The sequence below is a fragment of the Podarcis gaigeae genome, assembly GCF_964106915.1.
Source record: "Podarcis gaigeae genome assembly, chromosome: 9".
Taxonomy (NCBI): domain Eukaryota; kingdom Metazoa; phylum Chordata; class Lepidosauria; order Squamata; family Lacertidae; genus Podarcis; species Podarcis gaigeae.
In genome coordinates this window covers 55,652,202-55,673,080 of record NC_139685.1, presented here as the reverse complement: position 1 = coordinate 55,673,080, position 20,879 = coordinate 55,652,202, and the positions used below count along the sequence as shown (strand labels likewise).

Sequence of the window (20,879 nt, the reverse complement as noted above, 5' to 3'; positions counted from 1 at the left end):
CTTTGAATCAATCTTCTATAAAGGCTAAAATTAGTTATATGAAAGAGTCACAGTGAGGTGGCTTCACCTTTCAGTCTTCATGTGAAAGTGGCCTTGTAAGAATAATCCCATGTGATAAACAGCACGTCGCCACATGCTGAAAATTACTCATATTTGTAACATGCATTTCATGGTGATTATTTCTACCTCAAAAGCTATCATGAAATGAGCCCTTAATATTTTTGAGATCTTTCTGTTTACTGATTTCATGGAACTAGGAGTCTAATAGATACTCTGTCTCTCATATGCTACCTTGTATGTTTGGGTTTTTTTTACTTTTTTAAAGGGGGAAATAGGCTTGAAATCTGAATTGATTTTTTATTTTTTTTTAAAAAAGCACTTTATCCACATTTAATGACTGCAGCTACAGTAAAATGGACAGCTCTGCAATTATGATCTCCTGGTTGAAAATTTCAGAGTACTCCCTTATATTTTCTTTTTCTTTTCTTATGCAGGATTATATTTACCCAGATGCTCGGGACAGGCAATTTCTCCACTACTTTCACCAGAAATCCAAAAGCCAGAACTTTGATGTGGATCAGTATAACAAATTAAAAGATGATCTTGCAGAGGTTAGTTGCATAACTTGCTTTGAGTCAATATACTTAAATTTTGTCATGTAACATAAAAGTGGCTCCAAAAATGTTTTGAAATCCCAACATTGGCCCCCACTTCTGCAGCTGGCACATTTCAGGGAGTAACGCTGTAGTCTGTCACTAAACAACATGCATAGAAAGTACACTCTTGTAGCCGTATACAGGCTTCCTTTTTGAAAAGTGGGTTTAAAATGCATATTGACAGCCACTTGACAGGTGAGGAAGAAAAGTAATAATCTTACTTTGGAGGAAATGGGTACAGCTTCCCTTTCCATCTGCTGCAGCAGCTGTGATTAGTGTCAAGGAGATGTGAAATGGAAAACTCTCCAGCTCCAAAGTAAACAAACCCTTATCTCCCTTGCTGTCTCCAAAAGCTAATGGAATGCTTCCCAGCTACTTCAGTAGGCTTTAAAACAAAAATGAATAGTGTTGACCTTGCCAGGCCAGCTCTGCTCAAACCTTCCAAGTCCATAGAGAATTGTTTGGATTATGGACTTCATTGCTACTCCTCGGTGACAATTTACAATGCACCAGCTGCAAAAGAGAAAGCCAAATCATAGGCCTGCCCACCTTCTATATCCTCTCTCAGAACTGGCGAGACATTGCCATAGTCACCAGGTGCAGAAGATGACCCTGGCAGAGTGTTGTGATTTGCAGCTGCTGCCAGCGGCTGCTGCTTTCACTGGATTTGCCAGCCAGGAAGAGGATTCTGCCATCCTAGATGGCACATTAACTTGCTTATGTGATTGCCAGGAGCTCACTGTCAATATAGCACAACACAGTTACAAAGCCAATAGCTTCCCTTGCTATTCTCAGTTCTTCTTTGTCCAGTGGCCCTATTGGCATCTTTCCCTCCCTGTCCCTGCCTCTGCTTACCCTTTCAGATTTCAGGCATCCTTGGACATGTGTTGCAACCCATGGGAGTCCCAGGCTCCAGATCTTTGGGGGGGGGGGGTTGACCTGTAGCAATGTGTAAGCTGAGGTACAGGTTTTGTGTTGGAAGACATCCCCATTAAACACTTGACCACTGTTTGATGATTAAATAAATTCTAACACTGGTTGCTCAGTGGAAGAATGCTCATGCTGTTATACTTTAGTATATATACTTACACTAAGTAGATTTGTTTATTGCATTTATATCCTGCACTTTGCCCAAGGGTACTGAAGAAGGGAGTGCCCATAAAAGTCCGTGTTGAAATGTCATGCTGTACGATGGCCAAACCAGCTTCCTGATTTTAGTTAATTGAACCATACTTAATTCTAATCAGAGGTGGGAGGGACACACGAACCTGCAGGGTGCTCTTGGTTGTTAAACCATGTAACTAGGCAGCGTGATGTTTGAGATGTATATTCCATTTGTTCCACACAACAATCTGTGAGATGAGTGATCGGCTCATGGTGGACATCTGGATTTGAAATGTGGAAATCAGTCTTCTTTGCCACCATTGTGTCTGCTCAGTGTCACAGAGCTAAGCTTGCGCAGGTGTTGAAAGGCCTCTTACAATCTGGCCAAAGCAGGGAAGTGATAGAACCATTGATGCCTGCTGTGAGCATCATGCAAGACCTTTTGCAGCTAAACTCTCCTTGCATAAGTTCTGATTTGGATTCCACTTTTTGAAATGAGTTCAGAGAAATGGACAGACTCCTTGAAGAAATGAAACCAACTGCATATATGCACCTAGACCCTGGCCCTTCTTGTGCCCTTAACGTGACAAGTTTAGGCATATCCAGTTGGGTCCCAGAGGTAATCAGTGCCTTCCTTCAAAACTCTGAGAAGCATTCCCTCTCTTAGGTAAAGGTAAAGGGACCCCTGACCATTAGGTCCAGTCATGGCCGACTCTGGGGTTGCGGCGCTCATCTCGCTTTATTGGTGGAGGGAGCCAGCGTACAGCTTCCGGGTCATGTGGCCAGCATGACTAAGCCACTTCTGGCAAACCAGAGCAGTGCACGGAAACGCCGTTTACCTTCCCGCCGGAGCGGTACCTATTCATCTACTTGCACTTTGATGTGCTTTCGAACTGCTAGGTTGGCAGGAGCAGGGACCGAGCATCGGGAGCTCACCCCGTTGCGGGGATTCGAACTGCTGACCTTCTGATTGGCAAGTCCTAGTCTCTGCGTTTTAACCCACAGCGCCACCCGTGTTCCTCTCTTTAAAAGGCTTAAAATTACCCTTGTCCCTGATGAAGCTAATAACTGTCACCATGCATCCAGTCTATTGTATCTTAATGCGGTAAATTCATGATTGCTCCTTAGCAGCAGGGTTTTCTAAATGACAGTGATTACTTGGATCAGTTCCCATCTGGTTTTAGAGCAAAGGAGCAAATACCCTGATGCTAAGTGATTTGGCAGTTTTTGCCTTCCACTGCTTTAAAGGTTGGACATGGCTTTGAAGCTTGTCTCCTTATCATCCTTAAAAGCAGGGCTGGGGAACCCTTTTCATTCCCTTCTGGCCAACCTTCAGATGGGGCGTGGAGAGGCACATGCCAGTGGTGGTTGATGGTCAGAGCCAGAGGCCAAAGTGGGAAGAACTTTTTACCTTTGTGCTACAGGCTAGTTTCTACATATACTCTCACATTCCCTCTTTCTTCCAGGCAAGCAGGAGACACAATCAGACTTCAAGGATACATTCTAGCCAAGCAAAAACAGTGTGGCCTGGGATAGAGTCCTGAGGGCCAGATAAACAAGCCTAGAGGGCCACGTTTGGCCTTCAGCTTTAGGTTCCCCACTCCTGCTTAAGATACTAGTCCTCTGCTTGCTCACCAGGCTCTGCAACCTAAGCTAGCCTGTTACTTCTTAATGCTATGATTTTTAAAGGAGTGACTACCCCTAAAATTGTCCCAGCGATACCTGCCACTCATTCATTCATATACAAGTGTATGTGTGCACACACTTAATATTCCTCTTATTACGGCTTACTGCCCTTTGTCCATCGTTTCGAGTGGTTGTAGACACAATGAATTTCCTTCCTTGGAATTAAGTGGCAGTTAACTGGGGGAAACAGTTTGGATGCATGCTGTGAGATTTAAAAATTCAGGAACCCCACATGTAAATAACCACAGGGTTCCCTGCAATGACAGCAGATTACCTCCATGCCTGTGATATATAAAAAGTTCCTCTAGAAGCCAACAATTGGAGTACGTTTTATGCTGACAGGTGGATGCAGTTAAACTATCCAGTTCCTTAGGCCTAGATGGGGAATCTGTGTCCCTCCAGTTGTTGTCAGTCTCCCAACTCAGAGATGGTGTTTCAGTCCAGAAATTACTAGAGCCCACAGGTTTCCCACCTCTGCCTTAGGCTCAAGGTTATATAAATGTATACAACTACTAACCTAAGGGCCAGAACTATATGTTACAGCAAGCACTCAAGTGCAGTGAAATAATTGGTGGGAGTTAATAAAACCAGTTCCTGGTTTATTCCTCTCTACCTATGCCCCACGGTTGTTTTTCCTTCAACTAAACAAATTTCTAATCTTAGAGTTAGGGGAGGTGGAAAACATTGCAGAGATTTTTGGAGGAAGAGTTGGACCACATGAAAAATAAAGGCTTTTCAGTGGTATCTGTGGAATGGTGTCCTTGAGATGCACCTGGCTTTGTCCTTGTCAGCATTTAGGCACCTGGCCAAGACCTTTTTTGTTTATTCAGGCCATTGGTAATTAAGTTGCCTCCTAAGGCAGTGCTTCTCGTGGTCCTTATTGGGTGAGCATTTTGTGTATTTTGCATTGCTTTTTCTGCTTTTGATTTGCTTTTATTTGTTGTAGTTTCCCTCTGAGGAACCCCTTCTTTGCCTTGTAGCATGACTGAATGCCAACAGCCATCCAGATGGCATTAACTAGGCATCAGAAAGATTCTGAAGGGGTTCACAACTGCAAGCTCACCAGTTTATATTTCTCTCTTCTCACTGCTAGGTGGAAGAATCCTTGAGGCGGCTGAAGAATCCCTTACAATTGCGTCTTCCTATCGAAGAAATAAATGACAAACATTAATTTTTTTCATAATAATTAGCCTTGTTGAATTGCCTCATAAGATTTGAAACTGGAGTATTCTGGACTAATGTAGTCCTTCTGTTTTTGAAGGGGTTTGGGGGGTGAAGAAATCTACAAGGAACAGCTAAAACTGTTCCTGATAACAGATTTCTTTTTCATGTTTTACAAAGAAATTCAGACTCCCCATGTATATAGTTTGTTTCTTAATACTGTTCACAATAAAAAGAAACATGTAGCAGCTACTGTTGAATTAATAATGCATACTTGATTGAAAGAAGAGACAAAAATGATTTTTACAATTTTTATTTTAATCTGGAACCCCTCTATTTGAATGTAACTTTATAATAAGGTAAATAAAAAAATGCATTGCTGTTTGGGGCTTATTTTATTTTCTGAGTTAAGATATGTTCTGCAAAAAAGAGCACCTCCTACGTTTTCAGAAATCCTCACATGCACAAATAGTTTCAGAGTCTGTGGCTTTTTATAAACATATAAAGTTTCTTGTTACATTTAAGATGCAAAGTCCATGAGGCACAACTCACCTGTACAAACATCACCACCCCCAACATCAGAGAGCAAGACAGTACATGTCCTAACACCTATAAAACAATAGCTAATGGCCTGCAGTAGGTCAAGCCACTTAATAATAATTTTGAACTATAAATGGGATGCCTGGAACTCTTTTGACCGTACTAGCCAGTTACACCAATCAGTGGCAGTTGCACAACAGAGTCTGACAGTGTTCAAATGGTATTTGCCAGGCTAAAGTATGGGGATGAGGTCAGATAATGGAAATTATCCCTACAAAAGCATTATTGTATGGGAGGGGGGGAGAAAGTACAAAATCTAAAGTTTCAAAATGAAGCTTGCAAACTCGTGCACTTGAAAATGCAATTGCTTCTTTCTTGCTCAAATGTAAAAAGAATGACTCATTTTCCAAAATTCTCTGAGGTTGGGTAAGTATAATGTTGATTTCTAATCCAATAATTTCTAATGCAGTGCATAAAAAGTACTTCCGGTTTAGAAATGTTGAATTTTATGGAATGTTCAGCATTGTACAACTTCCTTTCAAATTTCTTTTTGCAATTTTTCTAACAAGTTAAAAAAAAAAGTCTTTCAGTTTTTGAAATTATCTTACAATATTTACAATCACTTTTTTTTAAAAAAAAAGACCTTGCTGGTTGTAATTTGGTTACTTGGGTCTTCCATTATTGCTACTTTGTAGTTTGCAAATCGTCTTAGTTGATCAAGAAAAACAAGGGTGATTTCTTAAGCAAACTGAAAGAGTGCACACTGACAATGCTTGACAGTGCATTTCCAAACATCAGCTACGCAGAAGCAACCCCATTGAGTTCAGTGGGGATTACTCCCAGGTAAAAGGGTACAGGATTGCAGCCTGAATCTATTACCCCATATGTCAAGATTGTGGGTAGTTTGAGATAACCTCTCGTTACTGCTCTTCAGTGTTATTTTGATTTTGGGTAGAAATGCAGCTTCTTAGTCAACATTGATGCAAAGCAAGGAATCTGCTTTTTCCCTATAGCATTAAGATCTTTGCACATATCCACTCTGCGGTGAGCCACTTTCCTGTTAACCAGCGTCAGTAGCTCTGTGAACTCCAGGGAAGAACCATGTTTTCTTATCATCTCACACAGATCTTGAATGTACCAAGAGCCATTTACAGTCTCGCGATGAGAATAGTACCCTATTGCAAAAAGGGGGAAAGGGTATTAAGTCTTTGTCATGTCTGCAGAAAAGCCTTCAATCTGAACCTGCATTCAATTATTATTTTTAAACTAGCAAATAGTAATCTAAGAGATTATTAAACCTAATTCCATGCTTTAGGAAAGCTGAAAATAATCACACACCCTGATCTAAAAACATGTTTCCTTTGTCATCAACTGAACTTTTTAAATAAATATGCTTAGGACTGCAGCCTTAGTTGGTCTTGAGGGATATTCATTTGTGAAGCAAGAATGATTAAGGGCTTAAAAATATTTTTTGCACTATTAATGAGTACACCTTGCAGCAAGAATCCTAGTGTTCACCTTCAACAGCAGAAGACAACAGGTGTACATCCACTTTGGACAAAGCTTTAATCCCAAGGCAGGTACTTAAAAACTCTGAACTGAGGTAACCTGCCTAAAGCAGTCTAGTCTCAACGCTTCAGAGATACCTCTGAGCTACAGAGGGTGTTTTTGGTTTTTTACTTTCTCAAGCCAAATTTTTGAACCTTCCACGAACAACTCCTATTAAAGGAAATGGGTGGTTTTTGCATACATTTTTTCTTATCGCAAATATAGCATGCAACCCTGCACATGGCAATAATACAAGTATACACAGAGACTAACTTCAAGAAAATTGTCTCTTTCTTTTGTAGATAACTGCTATTTCAAGGAATCAGCAGTTACAGACAGCCTGGGGGGGTGCATTTTACCTTCTGCAACCGAGTAACACATGAGGAAGTCTGCACCAGCAGGCAGTGTATATACAGCAGCAGCATCGACTAGTGTTTCATTGATTTCTGTTTTGCTATCCACTGTGTCACGATGAAGGACTGGGTCATCATGCCTATCTCCTCTGCATGCCTGTGGGAGGAGAAACGGTTGGAAACGAAGTCTCACAGCTGGACACCATTCCAACGCAGAACCCTTCAGAGTTCTGCCTTTGTTGACATACACTGAATATATACTTAAATATTTGGTTACGCTTTGCTGAGTCTTTTGGTAGGATAACTCAGTTTAGAAAGTGCAGCAAACACTGGAAAAAGGGTGTGTTTTTCACTTTAGAATTGAGTTTAGAAAGAAGCATGCTTTGTACTTCCTATCATATGCATAAACCAAGGCAATACTTAGAAAAGCAAGGGAATAAAAGGTGTCTCTGTGATACCAAAGAGTTTTCCATAAACTGACACATGAAGTTCTGTCTACCCCGAACTGAGGGCAGGAACTGCAAGAAGCAGCAGATAACTGGGCCATTGCCTATTCAGTTGGAGGAGGGGGTTTTGTGTTTCCATTTTTTCTTTATTTCTGTATTGTTTCCAATAAAATATGCAACTGTCTCCTCGTGCCTTCGCTAGCCTGGCGGTGACCTGGCTGGTACTGGTGGGAATTCCAGCCCAAAACCCCTGGAGGGAATCATGTTGTGGTTTAATTCACGAGCTCCACTTTCTCACCTGAATTATAAATACTTTTGGTTTCCCAACTAGGCTTGGGCATTTGTCTCCTCTGAACATCTTAGTTAATTCCTGTATCTTTATTTTAGCATCGTAGGCATAAACGTGATCATCTTCTCCATGGCTCAGGAAAATGCACACGAAGCAGTCTGCATCTTCATGCTGGTCTGTGGATACTGCGAAACAATGCCATTGAGAAACCTTATTTTAAAAGCAATGGTTGGTAAAGCAGTGATGAACAAAGTACCCTGGGGTCATGTTGGAGCTGAGCTTAGCAAACCCAAGCTATCCCCACACCCCTAAAAGGGAAAAATAGCTCATGCTCTTTAATACTAAGATGGATTGAAAATATGAACCATATTTTGCTCTCGATTGTATCATTGGAAGTCTGCCGTATCCAGCACCTCTGCAAATTCCTCATGGGGCCCTGAATCCTGCACAGCTGCCCTTTTGTATTCCTACTAAACCTCAAAACTAGAGGTTCTTGACAGAAAGTGTTCAGAATGAAAGGGACATGGGCTTCAAGGTGACCTTGTTGCCTCCATCAGGCCGGATTGATAAGCATCCATTCTAGGGACTCGGGTACCCAAAAAGCTACTGCTTGGGCTATTGCTGTATCTGGATTCAAGGTAAGGAAAGGAGGCTCCTTACAGGCAGAGACTATTAAGAACTATGGGTGGAGCAAACAGTGCTTTCTTCATAGTGTGGGTGAGTACTATGAATGGAACAAGTGCTTATTTAGAGTCAGGTGACTTAATTGGAAAGGCTATTAAACTACTTCGATATTGCCTGCTAATTCAAAGATACATTCCCACTCAAATTCTAGTACCTTAGGCTGCAATCCTACCCCCGCTTTCCTGGGAGTAAGCACCACTGAATTCACTATGACTTACTTCTAAGTAGACACGATGAGACTGTGCTGCAAGTCTCTTATCACAATTTTGCTAGAGCCTACTTGGTGCATTCTGGCTGTTCTGGAACTGCAGTTCAAACCCAGCTTTGTTTCCGACTTGATATCACTGCTGCAACTTTCCAGATTTAAGTCAACCAGAGCAGCAGGTTTCATTCACTGAATATAAAACACGCTCCTTTACATTGTTGGAAGGCTATCTACTCCAACGTCCTGCTGATGCTGGAATACACTACTAGAGAGCATCCCTGATGTTGGTCATTCAGTCCCACTATGTAGTAGGAAACTTACTCTAATGGAGAGTAAGTCTCCCACTATCACAACACAGTTTTCCACCTTTCTTCCTAATGGTGAAACAGAAAACATGAGTGTTTCCATCCTGGTGGCAGCCTTTCAAATATTTGGCCATCATATCTGCTCTTACTTATTGCTATTGTCATAATTCAGCTATTGATTTGTCGATCTGGATCAGGCATAGGCAAACTCGGCCCTCCAGATGTTTTGGGACTACAACTCCCATCATCCCTGACCACTGGTCCTGTTAGCTAGGGATGATGGGAGTTGTGGTCACAAAACATCTGGAGGGTCAATTTCGCCTATGCCTGATCTAAATACTTTGGATCAGTTCAACTCTCATAAGGAAACCAAGCAACTCTGACAGTTTCAAAAAAAATTTTTTTTTTCCTGTAACACATTTTTATCAAGAAAGGGTTAAACAAAAGGTTTTAAGTTGAACACGTTCACTATTAAAGCTGTATAACAATCATAACAGAATTTACTCAAGTAAATAAAGCAAAGTCACTTACCGTTGTAAATGTTTTGCAGCACTTCAACTGCTTTAAGGTCATCAAAGCACTTCACTTCAAACCCAAGCTCTGTCAAACTAGTATAAACAGGAACAAGAAAAGTTTTACAAGTTGAATTTGTTTCTTGATTTTTCTCTTCTTGAGAAAATGCAGTATTATAAATGTGTGGGGTACTAATAACTAACCAATTTCATATGACATGGTTTCTCCAATACAGCAATAAAGGAATAGGCAAGGAAACTACTTTTTTAAGAGAAAGCTATCCCAACTTGAGTAATCTGCTGGGAAACAGTTTACGAGTGGCTTGATCTTAATTGAACAGGAACCAGGGGTTCCTTTCGAAGCTTTCTTGGGACTTCTCAAAGCAAATACTGGATCAAAAAAGCATATTGATAGCTTAACACTCTGCCCTCTGCACCCCATTACTGATCTGCCATGTAATTTATTGGTTGAAGGAGAGAGGGAAAATAAAGTGTTTTCTCTCCTACAACTCTTAACAGGTTGCTCTGTGTACTCCTATCCTAAACTCAAAACTGCTTAGAAGCCATTTTTGGCAAGTAGGTGGTCTATAAATTAAGAGAAAAATAATGTGCAGCCAGAAGACTGGGCTGGGTGTCTTCTAAGGTACACTTTCAGTTCATGTGGCGTCATGCTTATCTGCAAAACACAGGTGGCTTGTGACAGACAAGTCAACATGGGAAGGGTTGCCATAGGTTTGAAAGCTACATTCAAAGTGCTTTATATATAGTCATTCTTTGAACTGCACCTGTAATGTTCACCTGTATATTGGCCAGTGGGAAAAGACTCTGAGTCATAATGACCAACTAAGAAGAACATGTCTGAGGCAGCATTTGAACTGTGGACTTCACAGCTCATGCTTTTTTAGTCCTTATAGTGTACTCATTGTCAGGGCAAGTCCCAAGTGGGCTTCATCATTTTTATACACAATGATTTTGTCTTTAAGAAACTTCATTCTTTGGTATTTTTATGTATAAATGGCATGAAGTTGTACTGGATTCTCCCTACTCTGCCCACAAACTCACATATGCTTAAAAATAATTTGAGAACATCTCCACACCTGCGTTTTAGGTTATCCCTGTCAGCTTGGGTGCCTCGTCTCTCTGGTAAAGTTAAGTGCCAGAAAAAACGTTCATGGTTGAAGATCAGAGCAAGTCCCCTCCTCTTGTGGTTCATGTTATACTCCACTGCTGGATCAAAAAGCTGGATGTTTCTACAAAAATAAGGAGTTTTCAGTTATTAAACCCAGTCTCCCTCTCTCTCCCATATGCACACCACCTTGCTGAATCCACTGGATCAAGCCAGGATCCAAAGAACTGTACAACTACTTATACATGGCCCAAGGACTTGTATGCTTCTAAAATAACAGGTCCCAGTTCCATATGCCAGTTGTAGTTTTGCCAATCAAACAGGATTTATTCCATACAAAAATAGTCCAGTCACTGAGTTTCTCTTAAACTCACACACAAATATAAACACATTGTTTTAGGATAGAAAATTTACGCAGCACTGACAACTCTTAATTCTACGATAAACCCAGTTATAAAAGTCAAATAATCAGCAAGCACAATTTTGGCTGCTCCTAAAAAAGTTATATTTTGTATTGTGAACACTTCAGAGCACAGCCATACTTATTAGAGATCCAGTAAATATTGGGGGTGTGGTTAGAACAACAAGTATATACTGTGGAGAATACTTTTCCGTCTTTTTGTTTTCAACTACAAACAGCTGTTCAAGGACAACAGAGAACCTTACCTTTCAACAATGGCATCTGTTTCAGTGTGGTTTTGCTGTCCATCTATAATTTGAAAATAATTCAAAACATGGTTGGCTCAATATACTTAAAGGCACAAATGAAGTACATATAAATGATCTATTTTTCAAATAAGCTTATAAAGAATGTAGCATCAACATGTTCCAAAGATGCTTTCATTTGAGATAATTGGATTTGTTCCTGTATTAAGATTTTGCTGTAGTGAATCAGGAGCTTCTGCAACTCTTGCCCCCAAATCTGTAATTAGCAATCTAACAAACAACACTCCTACTCTTACTATTTTTTTTTATGTATTAAATTTTGCTGACACCTTTCTCAAACAAACCCAAGGCAACTCACAACAATATAAAAATATACAAGACATAAAAATGAAGTAAAAAACTGGCATTTACCCATACAATATGCAAAATGTGAAAATGGGGACCCAATATACCGAGGTCACAATAACATTGTGTGTTCCTGTAAAGAAGGCTGACACCAAGACAATAATTGCTTATCCCAGAAATTAATTATCTGCCTTCCAGTATTATCATATGCCTGAAAGCAGAAGAAAGTTTTTACATGCCATCAATTGTACTTATGCATGAATAGGTATGTGCAGATTTCAGTCCTGCTTTTCCCCTCCACTGTTCCTGGCTAACAATAAAAAACAGCATTTCATCTTTTAAAATATTTTACAACTTTTGCTCTAGTTGAAATCTTGAAAGTGTATCTAAAGATCTATCTTTCTCAATCTTTTTGAAACTCGAAACTTCTGCCTCCTGTCTCTACTCTCAAGCCTAATCAATTGTCTTTTGCATAGGTAAGTAAAGGTAAAGGTACCCCTGCCCATACGGGCCAGTCGTGTCCGACTCTAGGGTTGTGCGCCCATCTCACTTAAGAGGCCAGGGGCCAGCGCTGTCCGGAGACACTTCCGGGTCACGTTGCCAGCGTGACGAAGCTGCTCTGGCGAGCCAGCGCAGCACACGGAAACACCGTTTACCTTCCCGCTAGTAAGCGGTCCCTATTTATCTACTTGCACCCGGGGGTGCTTTCGAACTGCTAGGTTGGCAGGCGCTGGGACTGAACGACAGAGCGCACCCCGCCACGGGGATTCGAACCGCCGACCATGCGATCAGCAAGTCCTAGGCGCTGAGGTTTTACCCACAGCGCCACCCGTGTCCCCTTTTGCATAGGTAGACATGCACAAATCCTTAGAGGACGGTTTGTGTGTATCGTTGGATCACAGCACCTGCAATGAACAGGGGGGGAAACAGGACGTGTACATTCCATTCTAAATGCACATACAGTGAAGCTTCATTAGAACAATCAGCCATGCCTACAAATTTAATGTGTATTAGTTCATTCCCTTTGCAAACAGTAGAGCTTGGGTTAATGAAGCAAGAGTGAGCCACCTTCCCATAAATCAGATCCACCTCTGAATGTTTTCACCTCCACAGGAATACACCCACACCCCATCTGGGGAGGAAGATTTCCTTCTCCAGCTTGCTTCCCTGTTCTGTTCCCACTTAGAAAAGCTTTCTAAGTGGAAACAGAACACTTTTTTGAATAGCTTTCAATTATATTTTGAACGAACAGCAGATACTTTACCTCTGTCTTGCAGTACATTCTTGCTGTCCACATGGATCTCTCCTATGGCAGAAAACAACATATTTAGTGATGCAGCAAAAGTGTAGACTGTTCACTTCTTTTCTGAAGTTCTATATATAATTGTGTTGGTTCCAAGGCTTTGTAGATTCTGCCTTCTCATTAAACTCAAGAAGACTTTAATCCAGCCTTGGCCAGGTGTCCATGCTGTTTTGTGCAGCTGTGTGCCTGCAGAACAGTGATAGGGAAACTGTAGCCTTCCAGACACTCTTGAATTACATACAAGACCTAGTCTCTGGCCATGCAGGTTAGGACTGATGGGAATTGAAAGTCCAACTATGATGCACTCCAAGACAAAACACGGGTTAGCATGAACACAAGGGTTCCCAGAGAAATCACAGCCACCACACTCCTCCCCTGGTCCACCTGCTGCAGCAAGGTCAATTATGATTGGGACTAGTGTGCTGACCAAACCTGGGCTCATAGCCTGCCTTCGCCAAAGAAATCATGAGCTGTAAAACGAAGAAGAAACTTACAGCTCACACTTTCTCTGGAGTAGAAAATGGAAGTTGATGCTGTCCTAAGGACTGTCACATGGTTGTTGGCACATGAGACAATGGAGGGTGCCTCTGGGGATGAAGTCAAATGGCTGCATTAGCAGCAATGAAGTGACCTGGAGCACAAACCTGGGCAGGATGTCCTGAGCTGCACAAGGACAAGACTAGCCCCCCCCCCCCCCGGTCTCACTGATGTGTTTCAAAGGAAAGCAGAGAGATGCATTTGGCAGCAGTTTGGCAGGAGCTGCTGGAAGACGCCATCCAATTATCTTGGGGACGCCACTCTGGATTTGTATAGGGTTTACACCTCAGCCTTGTCTTCTCCCAAAGATATCCCGCAAAGCAGCAGAGGTTTAGGGTCAGAGTTTTCCTTCTCCTAGATGGGCTACCTTCCCAGGTGGATGAGCCCCACCTGCCCCTCACTTCCCTCTACAGCACATGCAGAAACTGTCGTCTTGACCACTGGTCTTGTCTGCTCAATCCGCAGAAGCCTGTCTTCGCATGCAGGGGAAGTCCCTAACTCACTGAAGGTTTGAGACCCACCAGGCCAAGTCAAAGCCATTCTCAGGCATAGCTGTCAACTTTCAGATTTGAAAATGAGGGATCAGCAACCTCACTTGTCCCAGGGACAGTCTACAGGATATCTAACAATCCGGGATAGCAGCAGGAAGCAGCGCTGGATTAAGCAAATTTCACGCAAAAAAAGGGAAGGTTGACAGCTATGTTCTCGGGGTGTGGCTGCTGCGGCCACCTGCTGACAGCTTCTAGACATAGCTGTCAACTGTCCCTTATTTGGCAGGAAAGTCTCTTATCCCAGCACCGTGTCCCGCTGCTGTCCCTTATTGATGATGTCCCTTAAATTTCCCGGGTCTCAAAGGAAGCAGCTCCTCTCCCTCCCTCCCTGCCGGCCAGGGAGGAGGGAGGCTCCAGTTGTGTTGCTTGGCTGCGTTGCTCACCCAATAAGGAGTCTAAGTGCTTGCATGCCTTGTGCCGATCAAATCGGCCGCGTTGCCTGGGGACTCGCCTTTGCTCAGCGCTTCCCAGCGGAGAGGTGACGTGGTTTTCCTTGCTGCATCCCCTTTGCCAGGTTGCTGCGCTGTGGGAACCACCGCTTGAGGCTTCGTTTGGCTGCTGGCTGGGCTTTCTGCCTTTGGCTCGGAGGGGCTCAGAAGTTGAACATACCGGTGTTAGGAAAATCCCTTATTTTGGCTGCTGGTCCCTTATTTTCGAGGCTGCTGGTCCCTTATTTTCAAATCTGTAAGTTGACAGCTATGCTTCTAGGAGCCACAGGTGAGAGCCGAGCGCACCCTGTACTGTTCTTTCCAGTTACCCCCCAAATGTGGGCGTGGGTCTGGCTGGCTTTGCAGCACAAAGGAATAACCGGCTCTCCCCAGCAGCCAAGCACCCGACTCCCTACCCTGCGGCAGCGACAACAAACGTGCCCGGCAGCTACAACCCAGCCCAAAACACAGCGACGCGGCCACGTGACGACAAGGAGAACGAGGGGCGGAGCGGGAGGAAACACAGGAAGGCGAGAAAGAACAAAGGAAGGAGGCGAACAGAAGCCGACTCGAAGCCAGGAGGACAAAGGGCGGGCGTGGACAGCAGTTTTGCTTTCTCTCCCCAGCCCCCAAACGGTAAAAAAAGAATACCCCTTAGTGCCACCCCCCGCTTGAACTAAGCCTCAGGAGGTCCGTGTATCATATATTGATCACTAAATGCAAGTACAGATGCACAAGCCATTCTTTCCTGAACACGAGCATTCTGCCGAGGATGAGAGTTCTTGCATGCACACCACCCATTTCAAAGAATCCTGGGAATCGCGGGCTCGTAAAGGGTGCTGGAAACGGGGGCTCATTGAAGGGTGAGCTGCAGTTCCCTGGGTTCTTCCGGGGAGCAAATACGCTTTAAATGGACTGGGTGTCCCCCTGGTTCCCATTCAGACGTTGACACGCAGGCAGACTCCAAACCCCACCCACGGGATCCCTCGCTCTCTCCGGGGGTTAAAGGAGGCGCGCAGCCTTCCTACTGGGGGGCGCCTTTTGGAGACCCGTCTGTTCCTCCCCGCCGGGAGAAATCTCCGAGCTCTGACCTTGCAGGCGGAGAAGCCGAGCAAAGGGGACGGAAGAGCCGCAACCGGCTGCACCCGGGCCGCGCTCAGGCTTCCTGCCCCGCCGCCCCTCGGTTTCTCCACCAGTGCGCAAAGGGCGCCTCGCGCTCGGCTTCCGGCGCCTACCTGAGCCGTTGTTGGAGTTTCTCTGCCGCTTGGAGCTCGCCATGGCTGGGCTTTCGACTCGCACGCCCGAGACTGAGGGAGGAACCCCCTTGGGTGCTGCTTTTGCCGGAGTCAGCGTTTCTCCTCCTCCAGGCAGCCGCCTTCCTCCGCCCACCTTTTTCTCCCCCTCCACCCAGCCCGAGTTATCTTCCTCGGTCCCTCTCGGTTATCCAGGCGGGGCGTGGGCTGCTGCTCCTGGGTGCCCGCCTGGACGCACAGCTCGAAGAAGCTTCCGTGTTCCTTCCCTCCGAAGGTCAAAGAACCTGCCAGGGCTTGTCCCCGAGGCTTGTTTTCGTTGCCAGCCCCCAACCCTGCCGTCCCAAGACGTGTCCAAGCAAAGCAACAAATGCCAACCGCCTCCCCTCCCCAAGGTGTATACAGTAGTTCCAAGGCTGGCCCAGTTGTGAGGTAGAAAAATAGCACAGGCTCTCTTCCTGGGATTAAAAAACACATTGATAATAAATATATAGCGGTTTGCTGCCTATTACCTAATGGCTGGGCCGGTCCTGTTTCTACAACTTAATTTATTTTTATTTTATTGTATAATTTTTCTTAAATTTTCTGTTTTACATTTTAGAATATTCATTTAAACAACCTTAAAATATCAATGACTTCCCTCTTCTCTTTCCATGGTTCACTTTGCAAAACATAAATCCCTGCATGTTAGTAGGAGCAGTCCAGCGCATTTTGCTGCCTGAAGCAAAAGATGTTGTTCAATGTCTTTATAAACAATTTGGATGAAGGAATTGAAGGGATACTCATCAAATTTGCAGATAACACCAAACTGGGAGGGGTTAGCAATTCACAGAAGACAGAATCAGAATTCAAAATGACCTTTCCAGATTGGAGAACGGGGCCCAAGCTAACAAAATGGTTTTCAATAGGGATAAATGTCAGTTTCTGCACTTAGGCAGGAAGAACCAGATGCACAGATATAAGATGGCTTACTAGAAGCACATGTGAAAAGAGCCTCTAGGGGTTTTGGTGGACACACTGAAAGGAAATTTCCAAAAGGCAGTGTTTCTGCCTTTATCTATGGGTAATCTCATTGCCTTCATCGCCACACTGCAACTACTGTAAGACTGTAGTTCAGGCTTCCTGAACCTCAGCCCTCCAGATGTTTTGAAACCACAATTCCCATCATCCCTGACCGCTGGTCCTGCAAGGTAGGGATCATGGGAGTTGTAGGTCAAAAACATATGGAGGGCCAAGGTTGAGGAAGCCTGCTGTAGTCCTCCTCTAGAAAGAAAATGTAATTGACTAGACATAAAAATGGTTAGCATTCAAGGGTGTGTACCAATGTTTCCACTTGACAAAAATAAAACATGATATACAGGCTGCTGGCAGGGTGGTAGAGGATATAAACATCGCCTGTGATGTAACCCAACACAAAAAAGCCACTAGCATGACATACACTGTTTCTAACATGTAACATACTGAAGACTAGGAATCGTATCTGATGGTGACTTTGGGGTAGCAGAAGTGTGTCTGCTTGCATAAGTTAAACATCTGGTTGCTACTAACCACAAGTCCTCCTACCCCAAAAAGCTTTCCCTGCCAGCTGGGTAGAGAATGGGTATGGCCCACAAATTGTAGGGAGGGTTGGTGAAAATGGGTTGTCTCACCTTGTTAGCAGAAGCACTTCTAGCACAAAGGTACCATTGACTGCAACCCAGTGTTACGGAAAATTCCAGGTGCGGAGTTACCCTGCCACCCAGCTCGTCGGACTAAGTCCACGGGTCCTAGCGGAAGAAAATGAGCTCAGCCGGAGACAGGAGCAATATGCGGAGATCCAAGGTTTATTGCGCAACAGGTTCAAGACGAGATTGAACCCCGAGAGTGGGGCGACGTAAACTTTTTAAAGTTCCCTCCAAGTCCCAGAATACAGTGCAAAAAACGTCATGAATACATTATGGGAAGGTTGGGTTTCACGGATTACAACACAAATATATTACAGAAAGGTGGGGTTACGCGGATTAGCATTCTAAGGAAGGGAGGGGGAAATATGCAGAGTGAGAGATATGCATAGATAAACACTTCCCGAGTACCGGTGATGGCAAAACAATAGTCCAGATATGCATCGTCTGCCACCTGGCATTGCCCGGAGGAAGGGCTTGGCAGAACGATCTGACAGGATTAGGGTCTTCCTGAGTATGTGACTTGCTGCTTTGGGGATTATGGAGGTAGGGGTAGCATCATGGAGTCCAGAGGGAACTGAGTTGAACGACGCCAAGATAGAGGAAATTGGAGTTATGGTTGATTTTATATTAATTTCCAAAGTTTCAGTGCTTCTCCACAAAAAGGGCTCACCAGATGACCCGGGGAACTACAGGAACATCAGCCTGCTCTCAATAGTGGGGACACTGTATGCCCGCTCCCTGTTGAACAGACTTATCCAATGGGCCGAAGAGAGAAAATTAATTGGGCCCGAACAAGCTGGATTCCGCCCAAAACAGTCAACAATTAATCATATTCTAATTTTACAGCATCTTGCCTGGAAATATTCCACCCCAAAGGGTGGCCAACTCTGTGTGGCATTCATTGACCTAAAGGCAGCATTCGATAGTATCCCCAGGAGCATCCTCTGGGAAAAACTCACCTGCTGGGGCATCGACAGAAGGCTTCTCTGGCTAATAATCAAACTCCATGAGAACTCAGCGGCCAGAGTGAGATTCACCCCGGAGGGTGATCTCACGAATTCAATTCCCATTAACAGAGGTGTCCGACAGGGTTGTATATTGGCTCCACTCCTGTTCAATTTGTTCATAAGTGACATGAGGACTCCCCTAATAGAGGCCCAAGAAAGGATTCACGCACCCCGCCTAGCACTTTATTGCTTCCCCTTGTTACTATATGCGGATGAAGCAGTCATTCTTTCTTTTTCTAGAGTAGGTCTCAGGAGGGCCCAAAATTTTTTGGATCATACTGTAACCAAATTCCTTTATAATTAACTATGGAAAATCTAAGATCCTGATTTTCTCAAAGAGCCGGAAACTCCATAATTGGAGAATTGATGGGAGAGTCATCGAACAAGTCTATATATTCCAATATTTGGGAGTTTGGTTACAACATAACCTCAGATGGAAGGCCCATGTAGCCTATGTTACAAATAGAGCCAAAGCTATCTCCTTGGCGATCTTGCGATTCTTCTTCACCGATGGGGCCCATTGGCGTTGAAAGTCTTCAAGGCCAAGGTGATCCCGACAATTGCTTATGCCATCTCAATTTGGGGGACTTTTGCCAACCTATCTCACCTGGAGGTCATTCAAAATCAGTTTTTAAGAGGGATATTGAAACTGCCCAACTGTGTAAGTAATACAGCGTTACGCATGGAACTTAATATTGTATCCCTGGAAAATGCTCTGTGGAAGCACATACTTTGTCACTGGTTATCTCTATGGCACAATCTCCCAAACTTGTACTTGATACAATGTATGTGGAGAGATGATTTCCAGAGCCCATGGGTAAAAAATTTACAGCTGAAAATAACGGCAATGGGAATCTCCCCTTCCAAATTACTAGAGCAGGACATAGTCCCAGCTAAAAGAACAGTAACCTGTAAGCTAGAGGAGATGGACTTGCAGCAGAAAATGATCTTGGGCAATGGTACCTGCTCACCTCTAAATCTTGGTTTATTACCCCTCTTAAGGCTCCCAAACTATTTGAATTCCTTAACTTCCTCAGCTCATAGATATGCCTTTGTAAAGGCAAGATTCAACACCTTCCCATCGAACGTGCTGAGAAATAGATTCTCCAATGGACAGATATCGCTCTTATGTGATTGTAATTGTGGGGCACCGCAATCGTTGCATCACATAATTTTTGACTGTGCTTTTCACTTACCGGCCAGGAGCAAGTTTCTTGCTCAATAACTTAAGGGAATTGCCGATGATACGATTGAAGCCAAATTGAGATATCTACTAATTGATGATGACCCCCTAAAATCACTCATGGTTGCCAGATTCCTGATCAGCGTCCTATCCCTAAAGAAGAGAAACGGTCTCCTGTGTGATTCAGATAACCCCTTTAAACCATGACCTATGTTTTAGGTGATATCACCATTGTTTTAAACCATGATCTATGTTTTAGGCGATATCACCATTGATATCCTTGATTAATTTATGAGCAGAGGGCGATGTATAGGTTACAAATTTATTGTAATGTATGATGGTGGTTTTTGTTTTTGTTTTGCTTGGGTTACTGTTTGTCTTTTGTAAGTTTTGGCAATTTTAAATTTGGAGGTTTAAGTATAATATGTTGGTATGGGAAACTGTCGTGTAACGGGCCAATGGCCGTAATAAATATCAATCCAATCAGTGCTTTGCCGGTCAAGTGTGTATTGAAGATCGGAAAAGGAAATGAAATGGATACATTGTAGCAAGAGTTTGACAGTTTTACGAGGTCACTGGTTTCGGTTCCATTGTTCTCGCAGCGGGGAGCCGTCAGCAACTTGTCAAGAGGTTAAATGAGGCGTGCAGGAGCTCACCGAGCTAGCTTCTGCAGGGCGAATGCATGGTTCTGATTGGATAAAGCGCAGCCATTACAGTAAATGGGGATACCATTCGACACGGTCTACTCACGTTAGAAATGGAGAGGGAGGCTTAGGAAAGATGGCGGGCTTATTTCGCCCGTATAGGGGAAGGGAAAACCCTTTTATTTATAAGGCCAGGGGTATAGTGTGGTGCTTGTGTAACGGTGTGGGGGTTGAGGGGTCCGGGCAGGGCTGGGCGCCGTCGAGGTCATCGCCTCGGACCCTTGGGTGGGCGGCGGAGGGGTGAGGAAAGGTACCCCCCCTTCTCCTTCCCTATCACCAGTAACTCAAATGGACCTTAAGTCTAAGGAACTATCCCTACTTAAATGGGAGTGAGCTCCAATGAATCCATTGGGAATAACTACTGAGGGGTGTATAGGATTGTGCAGCAAGTGTAATAATGTAAATGTTGACAACTTCCAGAGGGATCACTGTTTGTAGGTGGAAAAGCTTCTTCATGAGGCTGGCAATTTCCCACTTAGTACCACTAAATCCAGTGTCTTCTGTGGTGACCACTTCCAGGACCGTCTGATTAACATTGCAGGAAGCTGCCTCATACACTGCTCCGCCTAGGCCTGCATGTTTGGATGATGGGGGCTTTCAATAGTTTCAGGTAGAAGCATTTCCCA

General features: G+C 43.8%; 2 protein-coding genes across 2 annotated transcripts in view; one reads left to right on the top strand and one right to left on the bottom strand.

Annotated features, from left to right (window-relative positions):
- The window catches only part of MCUB (mitochondrial calcium uniporter dominant negative subunit beta), a 60,992-nt gene extending 56,000 nt beyond the window's left edge, over positions 1–4,992 (top strand). The window contains exons 7-8 of the mRNA XM_083756795.1: positions 495–611; positions 4,540–4,992. Coding sequence (XP_083612921.1) covers positions 495–611; positions 4,540–4,617 — 195 coding nt within the window. The 3' untranslated portion in view covers positions 4,618–4,992. The remainder of the gene's footprint in view (positions 1–494; positions 612–4,539) is intronic.
- Positions 4,993–5,782: 790 nt separating this feature from the next.
- CASP6 (caspase 6) lies at positions 5,783–15,994 on the bottom strand. Its single transcript, XM_083756841.1, has 8 exons — positions 15,681–15,994; positions 12,891–12,932; positions 11,282–11,324; positions 10,587–10,739; positions 9,509–9,585; positions 7,793–7,968; positions 7,055–7,205; positions 5,783–6,322 (listed from the first exon to the last, which is right to left on the bottom strand). The coding sequence occupies exons 1-8, from the start codon at positions 15,721–15,723 to the stop codon at positions 6,084–6,086; spliced, it is 924 nt and encodes a 307-aa protein (XP_083612967.1). The 5' UTR covers positions 15,724–15,994; the 3' UTR covers positions 5,783–6,083.
- Positions 15,995–20,879: the final 4,885 nt, after the last annotated feature.

Excerpts from the sequence above, each read along its gene's own strand:
- CASP6 (XM_083756841.1), bottom strand. The coding sequence starts at position 15,723 with ATGGCGAGCTCCAAGCGGCAGAGAAACTCCAACAACGGCTCAG. Across the intron at positions 11,325-12,890 it reads GAATGTACTGCAAGACAGAG|ATGGACAGCAAAACCACACT; the intron begins GTAAAGTATCTG and ends TTCAAATTATAG. Across the intron at positions 7,206-7,792 it reads CAAAAGTATTTATAATTCAG|GCATGCAGAGGAGATAGGCA; the intron begins GTGAGAAAGTGG and ends CTCCTCCCACAG.